General features: G+C 36.6%; 1 protein-coding gene across 2 annotated transcripts in view; it reads right to left on the reverse strand.

Annotated features, from left to right (window-relative positions):
* Positions 1-1,556: 1,556 nt before the first annotated feature.
* Positions 1,557-21,268, reverse strand: part of TOX (thymocyte selection associated high mobility group box) — a 370,502-nt gene continuing 350,790 nt past the window's right edge. For both annotated transcript variants that reach the window (XM_001368349.5, XM_056823952.1), the window contains 3 exons: positions 15,095-15,481; positions 4,460-4,611; positions 1,557-4,013 (listed from right to left, as the gene is read on the reverse strand). In XM_001368349.5, the coding sequence (XP_001368386.1) occupies positions 3,977-4,013; positions 4,460-4,611; positions 15,095-15,481 (576 nt within the window). In that variant the 3' untranslated portion in view covers positions 1,557-3,976. The remainder of the gene's footprint in view (positions 4,014-4,459; positions 4,612-15,094; positions 15,482-21,268) is intronic.

Here is a 21,268-nt window from a genome sequence, read left to right on the forward strand (position 1 = left end):
ATTATGCTAGGCATACAGCAATATAAGGAGAAAATATGCTGCATTGGGAAGGTCTTGTGCTTAGCTAGTGATGCTGGGGGTGGTCATTCACAAATAGTATATCTCAATGAAAATGATAAATGGGGCATGTGGGAAATGAGTTCTGTTCCTGGCTCTGTCAATGTCTGTTTTTAAACCTTAACAAACAGCTTCAGTTTCATGGGATTCACTTTCCCCCCATATTTAAAAGGAGTACAAGAAAACTAGCTCAGCAGGGAAGATTTCTTTTCTTTTTTTTTTAGTGAAATAAGAAAGGGAGACAAAAACCCATTATGACCAAGACAAGTACAGTGGCCATCACTGTAAAGCTGTTTCCAAGGTGTGGTTGATGACTTACTTAGTTCTATTAATATTGGACAATCCCAAATTCTATTGCCACAAATGAACATGGCAAGTTAATTAGGGTGAAATTGGTCCTATCCTGCAAAATAACTGACACCCTAAAAACATAAAGATAAAATAAAGGGAGTCATTTAAAAGATGGTCAGTCATTATTGCATTAACGCAATGTGCCTTTCTGGGACTTGGTTTAAAATAAGCCCTTTTGTAAATAAAAATAGTTATTAGCATATGTTGTTTCTCATTGCTTCCTTGGGGATTTCTTCGAGGCTTCATAGAGCACGCACTAATTTCAACTTGAATTTTCTTCTAAAGGTGGAGTCAAATTGATTGTCTCTCATACCCATGAGCATCTTCCAAAGGGTTCAACAACTATCTCCAAGACTGGAAGGGATCCAGGAGAACAGAAATCTGACCACTGATGCTTCAGTTCTTAGATCTATAGCCAGAAAGCGGGTCTTCCCTATGACTTACTCTTTGGTAAGGGCCTCCTCTTGATTGCTCATGTCTCATTAGGCTACCGTCCATACCTTTAATGCAGCAGCAGAACACAATCCCAGAGAATAACTTTTATCCTTAGTCATGTTGGCTAATTTGGTTAACTTGGAAGTCATCATTTGACTAACTTTTCATTACTGACTGACTTAAAAGTTTGGAAGAACATCAGCACGCTCAGATTGCCCACTACTACTCACCCTTCCCTTTCCTTTTAATGGTCTGTATTCTTTGTCTGTGCTTTCCAAATGTGCTGATGGAGTTCCACGTTCATGACTCTGGTTGAATTGACCAGAAATATTCTTTAGGACAATAGCTAGGGCTGTCACTTTCGCCCGTGCTTTGTCATTACATCTTGGTGGTACCACTTCATATGTCTTGAGTCATTTTATCTGAACCCACAGCTCTTTCTCTAGACATGATTCTAAAATGGTGAGCTCCATATCCAAGTATAAAAGGCTCCTTGTCAGGAAATGTCTCACTTCACGGAAGGCTCATCTTCACTTTCTCTAAGTGTTTTGAGTATAGAAAATCCAGGACTTTAATGTGAACCGTCTCCAGTTGGGAACGGGGTAGGCATATCTTTTTCTGACTGATCATTCTGCAAAGATATCCATTTGGAATTTCTCCTCTGCCTGAGTTTTTCTTTCAGAGACCAATGGATAATCAAATAGAATCCGGTCACACATGATAAGTATTTTTATTCATGATGTATTTTCTTTTATTTACATTTATGTTTTTACTGTATTTGGTATTGAATTTCAACACTCTTCCTACCCTGGTTGTACACCTGCTCTAGAAAGGACGTAAACAACATAGTACTTTTCTGTACAAACTGCCTGTCAAAGTGAAATCGGGCTGTTCTCACTCTAGCAATTACCTTCTCATTTTAGAATTAATGCGAGTGAAAATTTTACTTTATCATAATATAATAAATAAAAGACATTAGGTAATTAGTAGTGCTGGTATATTTCTAAAATGCTAAACAGACAAACAATAAGCTGTGAACTCAATCACATGAGTTCTTATACAGTTTCAAGACAGGAAAATTAGAGCTCTCAGCTACAGTCATTTTAATAATCACATTGGATCTGCATTATTTATTAGTTATTACATGCTCAAGTGATTCAAGGTTGTACAATGCCTAAAATCATTCCAAAGCAAGCATACCTTTTGTCTTTTTAATTCTGACTGGATTACACAATGCATATATTTGTATTTAGTTAAATTGCTAAGTTTATTTCACACACTGCATGAAAGAGACATCAGTCATTCCCTTGATTACCAACTAGACTAGCTTCCTGGATACAATCCTCCATTAGGGTCTGGTTTGCTAGTGCTCTTTGATCTAAAAGCCGTACATATGCCCAGCTAGATTCTCATGGCCCTCTGTGCTTTTGCAAGCCTCCTGAACCCACAGATTTCCTTTGACAAGCACAAGACTTCTGGAGCAAGAAGAGGCATGTAGTGGCTACAGAGGACCATAGGAATCTCATCATCAACTTTTGATTCGGAGTTTCCTTTTCTTTCTCCCTGATGCCTTGGTCACTCACCATTCATTTTTGGAGGCATGTTAGAGGGCTATGTTTCCCTTAACTCCCTTCTCTTCCCCCCCCCCCCCCATCCTGACCCTAATTCGTTCTCTCTTATAAGCTTTCTGAATGTCTGTTAAATGTATCTGGAGGAGGCATTTTGTTCAGTTCGGGTGGGTTTTCTCTACTTTGCTCTTCTTTTACTTTAAAGTTTTCTTTATTAACTAAAACTGGACTGAGAACCAAGAAGCAACCTTTTTCTGATGGAGTACCCTTCTGTTTGTTTAGTCTTGTGGTTCGTGTGTCTTTTAGGGTAGTTCCCTGTTTCATTGTACTAAGAAGGGAAGTTCTTAAATAGGATCGTTTTGCTTTTGCATCAACCAAAGAAATGCAGAAATAAGGATTAGTTACTTTCATTTGCTGCTAAATGAAAAGCAGGTTTGGCTTTATTCATGTCACTGTAAAAACTAAATAATAAAGTATTCACACCAGGTGTGAATATTTTTTTTTTTTGCCAGCAAAAGTTAAAACATCAAAGAAACCTCTTTAAAATGCTAACAAATTTACTTACAAACACCTATATTTATTATTTCATAAATAGGCGCAACAGGTTCCATAAAAAAAGATTAAATACAGACACAGTATGAAGAAACAATAATACAGAGCCATATGTAAAGGTTATAATTTAGCTGTTTCCAATCTGTTTCTGCATCTAATAAAATACCAGGTAAGCATTTGGCAGTTTTATACATAAAAGGACTTAAATGACATTTACTAACCATTACACAAAAAGTGATACAAAAAAAGCAATTTTTTTTTTCTGCAGTACAAAATAAATGTGTTTGCGCTTCCCCCAACATGTTTCTTTTTTTGTCTGATCAATGAGACAAAGCCAATTGGTTTTTAAATTAAAATCATTTGGGAATATTTTTTTCTCAAATATTTTGAAAATATAGAACTATTAGTCAGTTGTTATTTTTTAAAAATGAAGTAAAAATATGAATGTTTGCCAATTTAACCCCTATCATGAAATCAATAAACTGGAATGAGCCAGTTTCCAATTACAATTTAGCTACAAAAACATTCACATTTTATACTCTAGGAGAGTGTCACATAGATGCTATTTACAAACTTGCTATGACTGCTACATCAAGCCATTTAAAAAGTCTTTAGTAATTTCATATAAACACCCATTATGAAAACCAATGGAAAATCCAGGACTTTAATCCGAGACGTCTACAGTTGCTAAGGCAGTTACTATAGCGAAGCACTTCACAACAAAAAACCAACATAAAATCTGAATGGTCCAAGTTTCCCTCAGGGAAGAAGAAAAACAATGTCCGTAAAGGATTTGGGTAATATGGGGGTGCCCGGGATGGGGAGAGAAACAATAAAGAAAGAAGCATGACTATTTTTTTTCCTGGGTGGGTGACCCACAAGCTCAAATAGTCCTAAGTGCTTAGCAACTTGTATTTTCTAATAAAATGCAGAACTGCCTTGGCTGCACAAAGCAATCCATGGTGAAAAGACTTCCCTGCATTCCTTCGTGGAAAGAAGAGACGATCCGATTTTCAGGTAAGGTACAGCGCTTTGTCCCTCTGCATGCTCCTGCATGGGGGAAGACACACACACACATGGAGGCGGTTATGTTGGCTGCATACCCTTGGAGGGTCAATAGAAGGCAGACATTTCCCCATCCCACCCCTCTTTTTTTCCTCTTTTCCTTTGAGAACAGTACCTGGCACAGGGTAATCAGTGTTTGTTAATGGAAAGATTCCATGATAGCTCTAGAAAACAGCCTCACTTCTGGCATGGAAAATGGAGGTGAGCAAAGGTGGTGCTGAATAGCTAACTCGAAAGACATGGCTTACAAGAAGATCTTCCTAATTCCAGGAGCACCATTTTCTGGCTTACAAAATGCAGAGGGCTCTCCTTGAACGTTTGAAAAGCATCAGAAAAAGCGACACAGGCGCTCATCTCCCTTCCAACTCTCAGGAAACCTCCGTATGTCCTGAGTGCTGTTTAACAGAACTTGGCCTGCCCTGGCTACTTACCCGTTACTGCAGTAGTCGTTATTCCAGTCCACGGTCTGTGCTGGAGGATTTCTGCAGCCTGAACGCACATACTCCATTGCTTGGGTTACAACCTGTGCAGCTGTAGATGTGGGATTGATAATAGTCTGATAGTCAGGTTGAAGAGTGAACCCCTGAAAGAGAAACCACTTCTTCAGAATGATACTTGCTTATTAACTACATATTTATGACACACAGATTGGAGTCAGGAAAGTTTGAATCGTGTCTCAAATCACTACTAGCTACATCGCCTTGGGCAAGTCACCTAATTTCTTAGACTCATTTTCCTCCTCTGTGAAATACGTATAATAACCATAAAAAGATCAGGTAATGCTATGCAATAAGGTGGCTTGTAAACAGCGAAGCATTATCTAAATGTCAATCATTACAATAAGAACACAGACAACTTAAAACAAAGGAGGAAAAGGCCATGTCCCACAGTTGCTCTTTGTGAACTCACTTGTAGTTTTCTTGGCAAAGATACTGGAGTAGTTTGCTATTTCCTTCTCCAGATCATTTTACAAATGAGGAAACTGAGGCAAACAAGGTTAAGTGACTTGACCAGGGTCACACAGCTAGTAAATGTCTGAAGCTGGATTTGAATTTAGGAACATAAGTCTTCTTGACTTCGAGCTTGGCTCACATTGTGCCACCTTGATTTGAAAGCCTGTTTGTTCACATGCAGTTACACTTTAGAGTACAACGTTGTTAAACTAAGGAAAATTTTATGCTAGCGAGATGATAACTGAATCCAAACGCAGGGGGAAATAGCTTCTATAACCCTCGGAGTTTACTTGTTCCTTCATTAAACTTAAGGATACTCTAGTAGTTAATTCCCAGAATATGCAACAGAATCTTTTTTTGAAGGATGCAGGCAGCAGGTGGCTGAGTGTTTTATTAGACTACACCTATTCACACATTGTTCTCAAAACCCTTTTTCTTCATTCAATCACAAAGAGACCATCTGCTTCTTCTTTTATTTGTACTTCTTTCTCAACTAAACAAAAATCCAACTGAAGCTTTTGAGCAGTTGTTGGACTAATGTAGAGAGAAGGACTCACAACAACTTTCCATTGGAAAGCAGAGAAAGAGGAAAGTGTAAGACAGCAAATATTTTTAATTGAAAAGCCTATATAGAACACAACAATCAGATTTCAGGGAAGATTCTTTCAATATACTATCGTGAAGCATTCACTTTCAATCCTAGGAGTCATTAGAAATTCAAGGCCAGAAATCTCCAAAGTATGCAGATGGATCAAGTAAACAGAAATCACGCTAAGAATTATTTCCCACTTATCGGGTGAATTCAAGAATATTCCAACCAAGCTTTGTTGGAAATAGCCAAAATAAAACAATTAATATATCATGGCTATCTTTTTCTATGATGGATCTCTCCTGTGTATCTCATCCTAGAAAAATTCAGAGACTTGAGGGGAATGGAAAGGAAAGAGAATAAGCATTTATATGAGGCCTGCTAGGAGACAGACACATAGCTAAGAGTTTTACAAATATTATCTCATTTGATCTTAAGAAATGATTTGCCATTTATTTACTTATTTGTTATGTCTTGGAGGAGCAGCTATGTGGCACAGTGCATAGAGTGCCAGGCCTGGAGTCAGAAAGATTTGTCTTTCTGTAATTGATTTTGGCCTCAGATACTAGCTGAATGACCCTGGGCAAGTCACTTAACCCAGTTTGCCTCAGTTTCCTTATCTATAAAATGTTTTGGAGAAGGAAATGGCAATCCACTCCATTATATTTGCCAGGAAAACCGCAAATGGGGTCATAAAGAGTTGGTCATGATTAAAATGACTGAACAACAACATAAATAAGTACACTAGAATATAAGATAGAATTAACCTGGGTAAAGGAGAAATTTTTTGGGAAACAGTCTTCAAAATGAACTTGTAATCGACAGGCAACTTCCTTTTCAATTCATCCCAGGAGAAAGTATGATGCAAATGAGTGCTAGATGGGAATCTAGTTTAGTTCTCAGATTGGGTATATGAGACAAATCTAAAATGGTAGATTGGCATCAAGCTGTAGCTCCAATCGATGTTTTACATTGTTGGCTAATCGTAATACAGTGCTCCAGTGTTGTTCCTCCTATCACTCTTCTACTCAAAAACCTTGACCGACTCCCCCCTGGTTACTGAGTAAAGTAATGAACTCCATATCCTGAAAGCCAAAGTTCTCAATGATCTGACTCCTCTCTCTCTTTCTAGACTGATCTCATCCTTCTCCTTTGCACATGCTCCACTTTCTTGCAACACTGGACTACTCTAAAGCCCTCATTTTCATCCTGTCCTCTCCTATTTTCATGTTTTTGTTCATATGCTTTTTTTCCTCCCTCATGCCTGGGATGGTCTTTGATCCTTTCCTATCTCCTCCTTTCAGGTCTCTCCATTCTTTTAAGAACTTAGTTGCGTGACTGACAGCTCCTTTCCTCTTTTGCCACCCCCTCCACTTCCCTTAAATTTCTCATACTTCTTTTCCCAGGATCTGTATTTCAAACTTATTATGTCCTCTCGTTTATCACAAGATATCTCTGTACATGTTGTGTCATCTACCTTCCCCATAAAGATTGTAAACCCCTTGCAGGCAGGGTCTGTGCCATGGGTTTTTATACTCCCAGAAGCACAGATAGTGCCTTGTACAGAATATGTGCTCAAAGGTTATTTTAAAAAATTGAGTTGGATTGAATTCCAAACAATCCCTTCTGATCCAAATATTTCTTTAGGCATCACATGACTCTTTGATGCACAGAATTTTAATCATCTTTGAAGAGCAGGCATGCATTTAATTATGGTCTTGGCTGGCACATAGTAAGTACTTAATAAATACTGGTTGATTGATGGATTGGTTATTCTTACTGTTTAATCATCAATTGCCCTGTTGTACAACTTCTCTTATGGCCTTTCACAGTCCCTAGTGTGATGCTAGACACATAGATGGGAGTAAGCTCTTAAAGGTGAAATGAGATAATAGGCCCAATGGCCTCCTTTTGTATTTTAATCAACACCCATTAAAGAACTATGAGTGTGAATCCTTATTAATAACTATTTGATACTCTGGTGGAAGAGAAGTATGATGGACCAACGTGTACAAGGCACAGCTTTTATATAAAAGAAACACACCATACAATAAGAAAAATAACCTAAAATGTTATTTTTTAAAGATTAGTAGATTAGTAACATATATGCAACCCATTAAAAATTAAATTAAATAAACTGCCCTTTCTAATTACAGAGAAAACAGTCTGGAGAATAGACCATCAGGAAAACATCATTTCCATTTCATCTATTCTAAGGTTAGATAAATTAGTGGCTAGTTTGCAAGGTTAAAAACAGAAACTATAGAAATTGAAAACAGTTAAGATCTCAGTACTGTAATGTCTAAATTTTAGAAGGTTACTAATGAGATTAAAAGTGAAGGCCAAGTAGAGAAGAGCAGAACCATGGGGTAAATGATTATTCTTCTTACTTCTCAGTCAAAATGGAATATATTTTTGATGCTGTAAATGAAGAGATAGCTGCTGGGATTAAACTTGTGGCTCTTGAGGGGCATTATTTATCTAATTCTGTAACAAACTCTGATAATAAAAAAATTTTTTTTTGAAAAATGAGTGCTGAGAGGTCTAATTAAACAATGCTGAATGTTTTGCATTGTAATGCTCAAGAGAAAAATTGCCAACTGTTTTGCAACATGCCTAGAATTTTAAATTTCATTTTGTAGTGCCAGATTGAAATAAAAATAGGGAACTTGATAAAGATTAATTTGATGTCAGAAGGGACATTTGCTCTTTAATTAGATTTCTGTAGCCCTAGCAGTTTCCTTGTGCCACTATTGCAGGTCCTAAAAAGCCTGCAGCACAACTAAGCAGTGATCCTCATCTCCACACTTTACGGGGAACTAATTTCATTTCCTGCCTGTCTGGAGAGGTATTTTCAACAGGCATCAATGTTTTTGTCTTCACAACTGATTTATTCATCAATCTCAATGTGATTTTTTTTTAAACCTTTAAATTACATCCAAATCCTAAAGCATCTGTTTATTACACAAGGAAATTGAAAATCTGTCTGTGTGATATCATACAAAGATTTTTCCTTAAGGTTATAAAGGAAGTTGACAGATATTAATGATTTTTTTCTCTTGACCTCATTCGACAATATAGTGAAGCAGGAAAAAGGGAAGAATTCTGGACAAATAAACTAGGTCCATCAGTTTGCTGTGTAAAATATATACTAGGAAAAATGAGACTATTATTCCTGGTGGACTATGCAATCATTCTGTAGTATACATTCATTTTCTAAAGGAAAAGAAAATAACCAAAGGAATGCTGAAATATGAGACATTATTTTAAAAATACTATAGATATTAACTTTTTTTTGTTCAAATATATGAACATGTCCACTATCCTTAGATAGAAAATGGTTCCATAAGAAGGATAGTTTGGATTCCTCCTCCAAAATTGTCATAATATTAGCAAATAAAGTGCCAACGAATGTACAAATAAATGATTGACATATTGGAAAAATCCTTAGATCCTTAGGCTAGGATAGCATTTCATCTACTGTCTACCCACTTCCCCTGGTTACATGTAGGCAGGATCATGCTCAAACTATTTCCTAAATGGACGTCTGTCTATTCCATTTAAAAAACAACTCAGATTCAATTCAACTGGAATTTATTCAGCACCTACCATATGCAAAGAACTTGGAATAAAAAGACAAAATGATTCTTTAGGAAAAAAATTCTACATCTTAAATTTATAACTCATTTCATGCTGAACTTTTGTTTATTCATTGAAATATTTTCTGAATGCCAACCGATGAGGCATTGTGTTAAGTGTGGAAGCTTACTGAATTCTTGTTAATAGCCAGCCAGTCTTTAATTATTAATGGGGGTCACAAACTGAGAAGTTCATCCCCTTTACTGGAATAAGCCATACGAAGTAGTAAAGGAATAAAGATTGCAAGACCACAAGAATGGTCAAGCTCCTTGAGGGGAGGAACTTTTTCATCTTTGTACATACTATATGTTTGTTGATTAATAGAGGGTAGAAGCTGAAAATGAGGGAAAACATTTTTAACAGTGATAAAAGCTGAAAGTCATAGGAATTGGGAGGAAGGATGGAAATAAGAAAGAGGAGGGGAGAGAGAGAGAGAGAGAGAGAGAGAGAGAGAGAGAGAGAGAGAGAGAGAGAGAGAGAGAGAGAGAGAGAGAGAGAGAGAGAGAGAGAGAAAGATCCAATCCCTGACAGGATAAATATATAAAAATTTGAAAGTGACTATAACTTAAATATGTTTTTTGTGTACTTTTTTTGGGGGGGGTAAGGAGGAGGCAGAGAACTAGATGTTCAACAATTAAACACAACCCTAGCCATAATTCTATAAAAATAAATCACATCTCACTTTGGAAGCACTCAAAAGTTAAAGTGAGTTGCCCAGGGTCATGAAGGCAGTATGTATCAAAGGGGAGACTTGGACCTTCACTGACTAGTCCTATATGTACTATTGCATGTTGGCCCTCTGTCTTTATTCTTAGATATCTCAATACTAATGGCTGCTTGGTGATATGTTTGGACCCAGACTAGGCAAGTACCTTCTAAAAGGATGTTGACAGGAACATTTTAAGATAACTAATCAGAGAATCATGCACTCATCAAGTTAGAAATGATGCTCACTTAATTTCTACCTATGTGAAGTCTTTGGGCAAATTAATGAACCTCTTGGGGTCTTAAGTTTCCTGCACTATAAAATGAGGGGTTTAGGCTAGATGATCTCATAATCTCATAATTTTGTTGTCCAGTCATTTTCAGTTGTGTCTAATTCTTTGTAACCCCATTTGGAGTTTTCTTGGCAAAGATATTGGAGTGGTTGGCCATTTCCTTCTTCATCTTATTTTACAGATGAGGAAAATGAGGCAAACAGAGTTAAAAGTGACTCCATGCCTGATGCTGTATCCACTGTGCCACTTAGCTCCCTAAATGATATCTAAAGCACCTACCAATTTAAAAGCTATAATCTTCTGAAGTTAGAAATGGTCTAGTCCGACTTCTCATCCAATTAAAATTTTTTTTCCTATAAGATGAGTGGTTGTTTTTTTCATCATACAATCAGGAACTCTTTAAATAACAACACTATTCCCTCTCCATCTGAAGGATGGTGGCTACATTTTTTTTTTATTTTACTAAATGGCAATTCATGATTTCCTCTAATTTAGAGTCTGTGATTCTTCCTTGGCTGTTTCCCTTTGCCAAGATTTATTTAAACTTAATCTAGATCAATAACCCAGGGGTTGGCATTGGCTATATTTAAGCACCATGATAGGGTTATATAGCTAAGCTGTTTAGTGGTTATGTTCAGGAAAAGAAAACACACCAACTTTGTGAAAGATTGGTTATTTCGCTATGCTAAATAGTAGAGAGATTGGGCTATGTGGGTCACCAATATGACCTGAAAGGACCACATTTCCTTTTCAGAATTGCGTAGACAAGGAAATACATGTATATGAGTGACAAATCATTCTGAATCACTTCATTCAGAATCATAGTCAAATGTAGTAAGCCAAATGAGCAAGTTTCTGCTGGGTCTGCCTAGAAGCATAAAAGGTCCCTTTGCTAGGATTATTTATAGTCATCAGTCTCTAGAATGTGATTTGGATCTGTTTAGAATGTTCCTCTCCCTTTTCACAGCTATACTCTATTAAGCCATCATGTAAGGGATACTCTAACAATTAAGTCCTTGTCTTGTCTATAATTACCCTGAATCTAAAAGGATGGGATACCGTTTCAGTAAATACTAAACTAGGCTAATATTCATTAATATAATAATAGGATTGCTCTCTAGGTTCTTGCATATCCCATCATGCATTGAGCCACTTCAATTTTGCTTCTATCTCACCCCCTTTTTTTTCTGTTCCTTCCTTCAATAACCTATTCTAGTAAGATTTCTTCTGAGCTTTCAGAAACTCATCCTCAGAACTGAGCTTACCTTCACTCTCAGGTTCTCCAATCATCAAAGAGTCACTCAGTCAATAACTACTTATATTCTTGCTCCTTATCAGAATGACAAAGTAGATCGAGAGATGGGTTTGGAGTCAGGAAGACCTGGGTTCAAAACCTGCCTCTGAAACATACAGACTAGCAGTTGATCCTAGGAAACTTAATTAATAGTTAGGTGAGTCTCTGGGATGGTAAGGTTTAAAGCACTGCAAGGATAAAGAATTTCTTCATCTGGGAATTTCTTATGCAATGAAACCACATGCTCAGTCCTATTGCTATCCCTTATACAGAAGCTGTTATGTTAAGTGATGAGGATTACACCGTTGAAATGAAGCAACTTCCTAGAAATCACAAATACTCTGTATTCTGAGGATTATGAACAAATTGTAATTATGATTATAGTGGTGATGTTGAGGCACTAAAAGATGATGATGATGAAAATAATAACAATAATAATAATAAAAATAAAAATAACAACAACCCCCAGGAAACAGAATGCCCTCTCAGGTTAAGCTCATGAACTCTAATCTCATCCCCTGGGGCTAATTCAAGCTTTGACTGCCACCACTTCCCTCAGCCTCCTTTCACCTCTGATTGGAGGGCAAGAGAATAAAGCACCAAACTCCTCCCAATGCCTTGCTTTACAGAGGACAGAAATTGGATTTTTCTACCTACTCCACTCTGCATCTGCTGCTGGGCCTGGCTTCAACTCCAAAGAACAAGATGCTTCTAGGTCAGGTCAGGCCCTCTCTTTCCCCCTCCCATAGGACCTTTGTTCTTGCCTCCTGTTGTGTGTGTGTGTGGTCTTTCCACATTCCATTGTAAGCTCCTTGAGGGCAAGGACACTTTTTCTTTTAATTGATGGGATCCCCAGAACTTAGCTCAATATGTAGCTCATAGTAGGTACTTAATAAATATTGGTTGATTTGGTTACTGCATTGTAATGGTTTAAAAACTGATGCACTAAATGCTAACTCTCAATTAACCATGATATTGAATTAACTAGAATTCCTCCTACCCCAAGCAGTTAATTTACTACATGTATCACAGTCTATCAACTAACCACTGTCTCACTAATCACTGGAGAGCAAAGATATATTCTTTGTAGAAGACAATAAATAAATAGGACCCTGAACATAAAGTCTCACAAATAGAAAAAAAAATGCAGGTGTGAAAAGGATTTTTCTTTATTTTTGTTCTCTAATGGAGCAATTCATTTGGTAAACAGTAGGCAAAAGAAAGGGCCTGATTATTTTGTCAGTATTTTTGGCTCAAGGAGTATCTTGGACTTAAGAAAAAAAAAAAGATCATTCTTCTTCTCTAATTTGATCTCAAAACTGAGCCAGATCTCCCAAGGCCTGGAAATGATCTGACAATAAGCAGCCATATTCTATAATAATGTTAGTCTTAATAGCAAATTCTTGATTGAATATGATTGCTTTATCTCATCCACTATGGTATAAATTACATGGGGCTTTGATTTTTAGTTCTGTAGGATGAAAATTTGAGTTATTTTAATTGTAGTTCCAGTGCCCAACATATTATTTGGGTTGAAAAATAAGGCTGAATTTAATGGATGCCTACACTCATCTTAATTTGTTTGGGCAATGCCTTTAGGTTCTTTTGGCATTTTGCAATTCTTGTTTAGCAAAGTATCCTTTTAAAAAAAAAGGAAAAAATGACAATAAGTTTAGAATTTGCTTATTAGAAATCTAAAATTGAGATGACATACAAATAACTTCAATAAAACCCAGTATATGAAGTTGGTACCTAGTACCCCTTGTGGTTTCTGTGCTCCACCAAAGCCATATTTCCACTTATTGTGAATTGGGAAATAACTGAAGCTTCCAGGGTAATGCCACCAGCAAAGAAAAAGCTTGATGATGTCATTCAACATTAACTGGGTTCAACAAGGATATAATGAAAGACACTTTCTCAACTTCTCAAGAACCTGTGGACACTAGTCTGACATGACTGTCCCCAATGTTGCTCCACTGATCCTGGCTGAATATTGCTGGAGGCTGCCAGGGATAACAATATTGGGTCATGTGGTAGTGATACTTTTCTCTGATCTCAGATTATGGCTTGTCAGTAGAAGAGGTGCTTTGACTTCATCACAAAAGCACAAGTGGGCTGTGTTCTGGCTTTTTGGGATTAAAGCAGTAAAGTTTTATAGTAAACAGTAAAAATAGTAAAGCAGATCTTTTAAAATAGGAATTATTAACCTACAGTGGATAGACCACCAACAGGTCTATAGATGGATTTCAGGGGGTCAGAAGATTATTGAATTTGGATAGGGAAAAAATTACATATTTATTTCAATGAAATTGGTTTTCTTTGTAACCCTATGTATTTTATTTTATGTATTTATTCTGAAAGGTTATTTGGGAAAGTGGTTCAGGACTCCACCACAAAAAGTTTAAGATAACTGTAGATAGCCAACACAATCCTGAGTCTTAGATCAGCTCTGTCCATCTACTTCTTTCAGGACACAGGCCTAAAATAGGTTTTGCTCAACAGGAGATTCTTTGCCTCAGGCACCAAGCTCTTTTCCAGACAGAACAGAATATTACTAGTAACTAGTGCCCTCAGCCTTAATTTTATATATTAAACTCTACTTCCTGGTCAATGAGGCTTTAGTCTGTTTCAGCCCACTCTCATTAGCTTATGACCATAGAGTCTGTGTGACTACTAATCTAATTTCTAGTAGCTAAACTACACCTAGTCATCATTCACGAAAGGCTATTCTTTCAATTAACTACCCAGGGCTCTGAGGTTCTCTAGTTTCTCAATTCCCAAACTCTTTTTCTTGCCCATGCAAATGAATGGAGGAGGGGGAGGAAGGAAATGCAATAAAACTATGTCCAGGGGGCATAGATAAGATCTTCCTCTGCCCTGCCATAACACCCCCTTTATTACATCTTCTGAAACTTCCCAGGCTTTGAGCTTACTTATCCACATTATTAAATGATAATAGACTTTGCTACCTTATCTGTTTTTCATATTTTGATAACTATTTCCCTACAATTGGTTTCCCTCATAAGGTATTTTATTTTATGCATTTAAAAAAATTTATCCTGAAAAATAATTCAGAGGCTTCACCAGACTGTGAAAGGAGTCCAAGACACCAAAAAAAGACACTTCTGACTTACTTAGATGGAAGTTTTAAATCTTTAGCCTCTGTTAAAAACCAATACTGCTAATCCCAGCAACACAAACCAAATGTGACATGGAGTTGGGAGAGAGATGTACAAAAAAATAGATTGTGTAGGAAGGAACCTGTGATTATGGGAAGAAACAACATCAAGAATTCTTGTGACTTCATGATGTATACCACACATTCATCCTTCTAAATTATAATTTTCCAAAGAGCAGGGCTGTATTTATTGAATACCAGCAGTTTTTTTTTTTGCATCTGCATTCAGACTGTTCAATCTTCTTTTTCTTTCTGACTTTTTAAAACTTCTGTCATAGTGACATGCTGTAAAGTACAATAAATCTATTCCACAGAGCAGAAAAAAAAGATGTCACTTCTCACTTCCCATTTATTATAATAAGCATTCTGTCCTTAACAAAAGAGGCTTGAGCCAAGAGTTAGCAGAATAACTTACCTGTTGCATTGTGGGTGAATGTAAGGCAGACTGGACCTGCATTGGTAGTTGGTTTCCAATTGACTGCTGCATTGTGATTGGCTGGTGTTGCTGTATATTGAGATGCTGGTGAAGAGGTGGGCTGATCTGAAGGGGAGGAGGAGGAGACACTGCCATGTTGGCTATAGAGACAGTCACTGGCATTTGGTTATTAGGTTTCGGTGCTATATTTCTGGGGAGACTAGGGTGCATGGCAGTCACATGAGGACTCATTCCCGGCTGTTGGTGGTAGTGGGAACTTAGGTAGAGGGCTGAATGAGCTTGGGTGGGCCCGTGGAACACCGACTGTTTAGAATTAATCAGCTGAGGAGGCTGGGATGTTTTAACATCAACAGGTTCACTGTAACTCTGTGGAGAAAACCGACAAAAAAAGTATTTAAGACTGAAGGGTGTACAAGCTGATTTTGATACTCAAGAATATTTGTTTTTATACTCATGAACATATATTATTTAGCTACTTAGCATTTTTGTGCATATGAGACACTTGATAATGCTTGTTGGACTGAACTAGATTCTCAGTCCCCTGATCTAAATAATTTCCAGTTCTTTGACATCACAGAGAGAGCTGCTGTAAATATTTTAGAACATGAAAGCTCTTTTCCTTTTTCTCTGATCACCTTGGGAAATAGACCCAACAGTGGGATGGCTGGATCTAAGGGATTGCACAGTTTTATAACTCGGCATAATTCCAGATTGTTCTTCAAAATGGCTGGATCAGTTCACAGTTCAATCAATAGTGTATTAGTGTCCCCATTTTCCCACATCCCATCCAACATTTGTCATTTCCCCCTTTTATTGTTTTAGCCAATCTGATAGATGTGAGATAATATTTCAGAATTCTTTTGATTTGCATTTCTCTAATTTTGCATTTTTCATATGATTATGGCTTTGATTTCTTCATTCAAAATTGTTATATCTTTTGACTATTTATCAATTGGGGAATGTCCTAAATAAGAGAATTTTTTTCATATCACTTTACCAACAGGGTGTTACTGTGAAAGTAGTTTTTATATGCTTGATCTTATTTTATACAATAAATTGTTTTATATGATTTATAAGGTATTATCCTTATATCAACATTGTGAGTTAGGGAGCACAAATATTTTCATTGTCTAGATCAGTGATGGTAAAACTTTTAGAGACAGAGTCCCACTCCGCACCCCCAGACTGACTGCCATGATGGTCCCCCACCCAGAGAGAGCATGTTGGGCCCCTACCCCCACAGAGTGTCAGGTGCATCTTTCCCCCACACAGAGAGGGAGGAAGTGCTACCATTAGGCTGCTAGGCAGAGGGTTGGGTGATGTGAGGAAATGTCCTCAACAAGTGTAGAGAGGGGGAGGGGAGTGGTCTGAGTGCTCTCCTCTCCTTCAGCTCTGCTGCCTGTAAGCCACCCACCTTACCCCCAAATGCTCCCATTGACTGCTGGGCAGAGGGGTGGGATGTGTGAAAAAAATGTCATCAGGCATGCGGGGAAGGCAGCTGGTGGCTGCGTGCCCACATAACACTCTGCATGCCATCTTTGGCACCTGTGCAATAGGTTCACCATCACTGGTCTAGATGAAGAAACAGAAGCTTAGAAAGCTGAAGGGATTTGTCAAAGATCGTGTGGCTGGTCCAGCTGCAGAATCAGCACCTGAAATAATATCTCCTTAGCCAGATCCAGGGTCCTTTCAATATTACATCTTGCCTTTCTTATTCCAGCTGTCATTGAAATAATTCACTGCTAGACTTTTTTTTCTTCTCTAGGCTAATTTCTAAGTTGCTGACTTTTCAGTTTATTTGAAAATAAAAAGTCCCACTATTGTTCTGAATCAGAACTGAAGGCTCATCTTTGGTCTTTTCTTATGGATTATGTTTTTGGTATATATTTTTATACCCAGTGACATCAAGAACATTTACCATAATAACTGCAATGAGAGAATGGGATTTGTTGGAAATGGATTTTGAGGAATAGATTGCTGAAGTAAATTATTTAAATTGCAAAGAACCATATTAACACATCTTGAAAGTAACTCACTGCAGAGCTCATTTTGATTACTTTAAGTAGTTAGTGATGAATTGTTCTCCATAATGATTTGGATAAAAATAATCTCTTTCCTAATTTTGAGACTATAAAAATTGCTATAATTTTGCCTTAAAATTTTTCCACACAGTCATATACTAATTTTCTAATGATATTTTAATTGACACAAACTAAATTAATTCCCCTGAATGTCAGAAAATTGTTCAGAATGAACTCATAGATGTTTTTCTTTAGTGCAGTGAATAAAGGGCAGGCCCTGAAATCAACAAGACCTGGATTCAAGTCTAACCCCTGAGAAATCTTAAGTATGTGGCTATGAGCAAGTCACTTAACCTCACAATGCCCCAGACAACTCTGTAAGACTATAAATTATAGATGAGTTCCTCATCTGAATTGTGGACAAAGATGGAGGGAGTTTGTATCTCAGCATTTCCCCATTATAATAAAATAACAATTCTGGACTAGGAGGAAAAGCAAATGAGAATTATCCATTTCCATGAACCTGTCTACTAATATTGCAGGGGGAGGAGAAGCTGACAAAATAACTGGTAAAAGGTGAAACTAGCTAGAGAAAATGCTAAACTGGCTCCCTGGAGAAATAAGTCACTTTGGCAAAACAAGACCTTGATGAGGCCTATGTGCCCTCATGCTGTGACCTCCATGTCACATTTATTCAGTTTACAACTCAAATAAGTTTCTTGTTACTTTCAGCACTGCAGGATGAGATGAGCCTGAGTTTATTTAAATTCTTCCTGATCTATGCATCATCATCAATAAGCCACTAATATACTCATTACAAAAACTGGTTATAGGACTACAAAAAATGATAACAACTTTTGTAAGTCAAGCTACAGCCCTGGTAGCAATAAAAAAAAACATTTTGGCCAATAAAATGGAAAAATTCAATGAAAATAACAGAAAGAATGAAGCTACATATGTAGGATGACTTGGAGAAAATTTCAGACTGTACTAAAACAGAAGTGGCTGGTGGAAGAAGAATGCTGGACTTGGAATTAGGAAGATCTGAGTTTAAATTTGATCTTAAACACCTACTATATGATCTTGAGCAAGCCATTTAACTTTGTTGGCCTCAACTTCTGCAACTGTAAAATGGGAATAAGAATAGGACCTACCTTGTAGGGTTGTAAAGATCAAATGAGATAATATTATAATATAATAAAATTAGCACAGTGCCTGGCATATAGAAGATACTGTGCAAATTCTTATTCCCTTCCTTTCTCTATTTATTCTTGAGATAGGAAAGACCATATGTAAGAACTGTTAAAAAAATCGGACATATTCTATTTGATTGAAATGTGGGGATCTACCAGACTCTGTAATATTTCATGTAGAATAAATGCTAAATAATCCAAAAAATTTCCACCTTTTGGAAAATGTTCTAATTTGGGCATGTTTCTATGCCTTGCATCAATGCTGAAAGAGCCTCCTTAAATAAGGACAAATATTTAAAAAAGCACCAGCTGGATTGTCAACATAAAAGATGTGATTTTTTTTTCACATAAGAACATTTAGATTAGAGTCATTTTATGAGATATAATTTCTAAAAAAGTCTTTCTCTAAATGCTTTTAAATGTCTTCTTTCCTATTTTCTTTGTTATTAGCAGAAAAGTTAAAACTACACTACTAACATATATATATAAAAACGAGTACTTTAAGGTTTGCAAGATGCTTAAATATTATCTCATTTTATCTTCTCAACAATATTTAGAAGTTGGTTCTATTATTATCATTCCCATTTTACAGATGGGGAAACTGAAGCAAACAAAGTTTAACTGACTTGCCCAGGGTCACACAGCCAGTAAATGTCTGAGGCTAAATTTCTTCCTGACTCCAGGTCTTGCATGCTATCTACTATACCATCTATCAATGTTTGTTGACTGACTGTTAAAATCTATTCCACATAAGGAAGAAAGGATTACATAATGTTGATGATGAGTTAAAAATAGATTTTATTTTTCTATTAAAATTTTGATTTACATATTGTTATCCAATTGTTTTTTACTCTAAAGACATTTACTCTTTTTATATGGCCAGTATATATGAGGTGAATAATTGAAAATCTTTCCATTATGCTTCTCTGCAGCATAAATTACCTCATTATAGAGATGTTTTCCACCAGTTAAAATATATGTATGTTTATATATAAGATATATGTAATTAAATGAAATAAATATTTATATTGGGTCTTCTTTGTAGGCATTGTGCTAACTGTTCTTTATAAATGTTATCTGATTTGAGCCTCACAACAACTCTGCAAAATAGGTTCTATTAATATCATACTTTTACAGTTAAGGAAACTGAGGCAAACAGAAGTCAAGTTACTTGTCCAGAATCATACAGCTAGTAGGTGACTGAGGTCGGATTTGAACTGTGTGTATATAGTATAATCTCACATAGGTTAACCTTGTTATTCAGATATACTCATATAATCACCCCAGGAATTGGAATTTAGTGTATAATCGCTGTTATTTCAACATAGTTGGCACAAGTAAATTTATGTAAATAAATTTGACTTAAATAAATATATTCATGATAAATTTATAACAGCAATAACTAATTCAGGAGAACCCAGATGCACTGCTATATAAGAATAAGCTTTAGTTTTTGTGTGTGTGTGTGTGTTCAGAGGAATCACTGAATTCCATACACATTCCCACCCCCCCCTGCAAGTATAAGTTAAATTTCTATTTAAAGAATCATATTTCTTACCTCAAGAAATAACTATGTATGTTGATCAAAAATTGCTTCTGTTTATTAAATTCATTGTGCTTTTCTGGTTCTTTGACTATTACTTATCACTCTCTTTGGACAACCATTCCTCTTCTTGATCTCTAAAAAAGGGATACTTCTTAGTCCTCTGTGCTAATCTTTCTTTTGGCTATCCCATAGCCTCACAGAATGTCAAGATTGGAAAGGACTTCAGAAATTATCCAGTCCATTCTATATTGGATCAGGGATCACTTTACAACTATTCCAGACAAGTGGCTATCCCGGGTCCATCTTAAGATCTCCAGCAAAGAGAAGCCAATGATCTTTCAAGGCAGCCTTTCCAACTTTTGAATGACTACTTCTTTGGTAAACAGAGCAGCCCCTCCATAGTTTCTACCTGATATTCCTAGTTCAGTCCTCTTGGCTCAAGCAAAATGAGTCTAATCTCATTTCTACATGCCTGGCCTTTAACTACCAGAATACAGTTTCACTTATCACCTCTACTGCAGTTGACTACCAAATCTAGCCCTAACCTCTCCCCTGAGCTCTGAATCAACATTTCCAAATGACTACTGATACCTCTAAATGGATGATTCACCCGTGCCTCAAAACTCCGGATTACACAGGCTGAACTCCTTAATTTAGTTCCCAAACATGCCTTTCATCCTGACTTCCCAGTTTTTGTCAATGGCACCACTATCTTCCAAATCCTAAAGGTTTCCTCTACTTTGGTCCCTATAGAAATTCAATGTATTGTCATTACTGACTGAATAAAACCAAACTCATTCACCTGTCATTCAAAGTCGTCTGTGATTTGACCTTAATCTTATTTTCCAATTTTTTCTCCCCAATATTTCCCTTAATGAACCCAACAGGGCAGCCATGCTGGTCTACTGTTTCTTGAACATACCACTCTCCCTCTGTGCCTCTGCTCATGCTGCTCTCCCCATCTGGAGAGCCCTTTCTTGCCAATTCAGTCTTATAAAATCTGTATTCTTCAAGGTTCAGCTTGATAACTTCTCTATGAGGGCTTCTCTGAGCCTCCCATTTACATATGATGTTTTTGTCCTTTGACCCAACAAAACTCTATTAACTTCTCATTCTCCTTTAATATTAGAGCTTGTGTCACAGCTATTTGTGTGTATGTCTTATCTCCATAGGGAAAGGCATTTATCATCTATATCTATAAATGTATATATACACACAAAGATATATAATTAAATAGCTATATCTATGTATATTTGTTAACTAACAATAATTGAAAGCCCAGTATGTGCAAGGGAATGTAGGAGATTATACAAATATGTAAAACATTAGTAATATATTATAAAAAGAAATACAAATAGTATATTTTAGTAATTACTATTAAAATAGGTTTTAT

The sequence above is a fragment of the Monodelphis domestica genome, chromosome 3 (genome assembly GCF_027887165.1).
Source record: "Monodelphis domestica isolate mMonDom1 chromosome 3, mMonDom1.pri, whole genome shotgun sequence".
In the NCBI taxonomy this organism is placed as follows: domain Eukaryota; kingdom Metazoa; phylum Chordata; class Mammalia; order Didelphimorphia; family Didelphidae; genus Monodelphis; species Monodelphis domestica.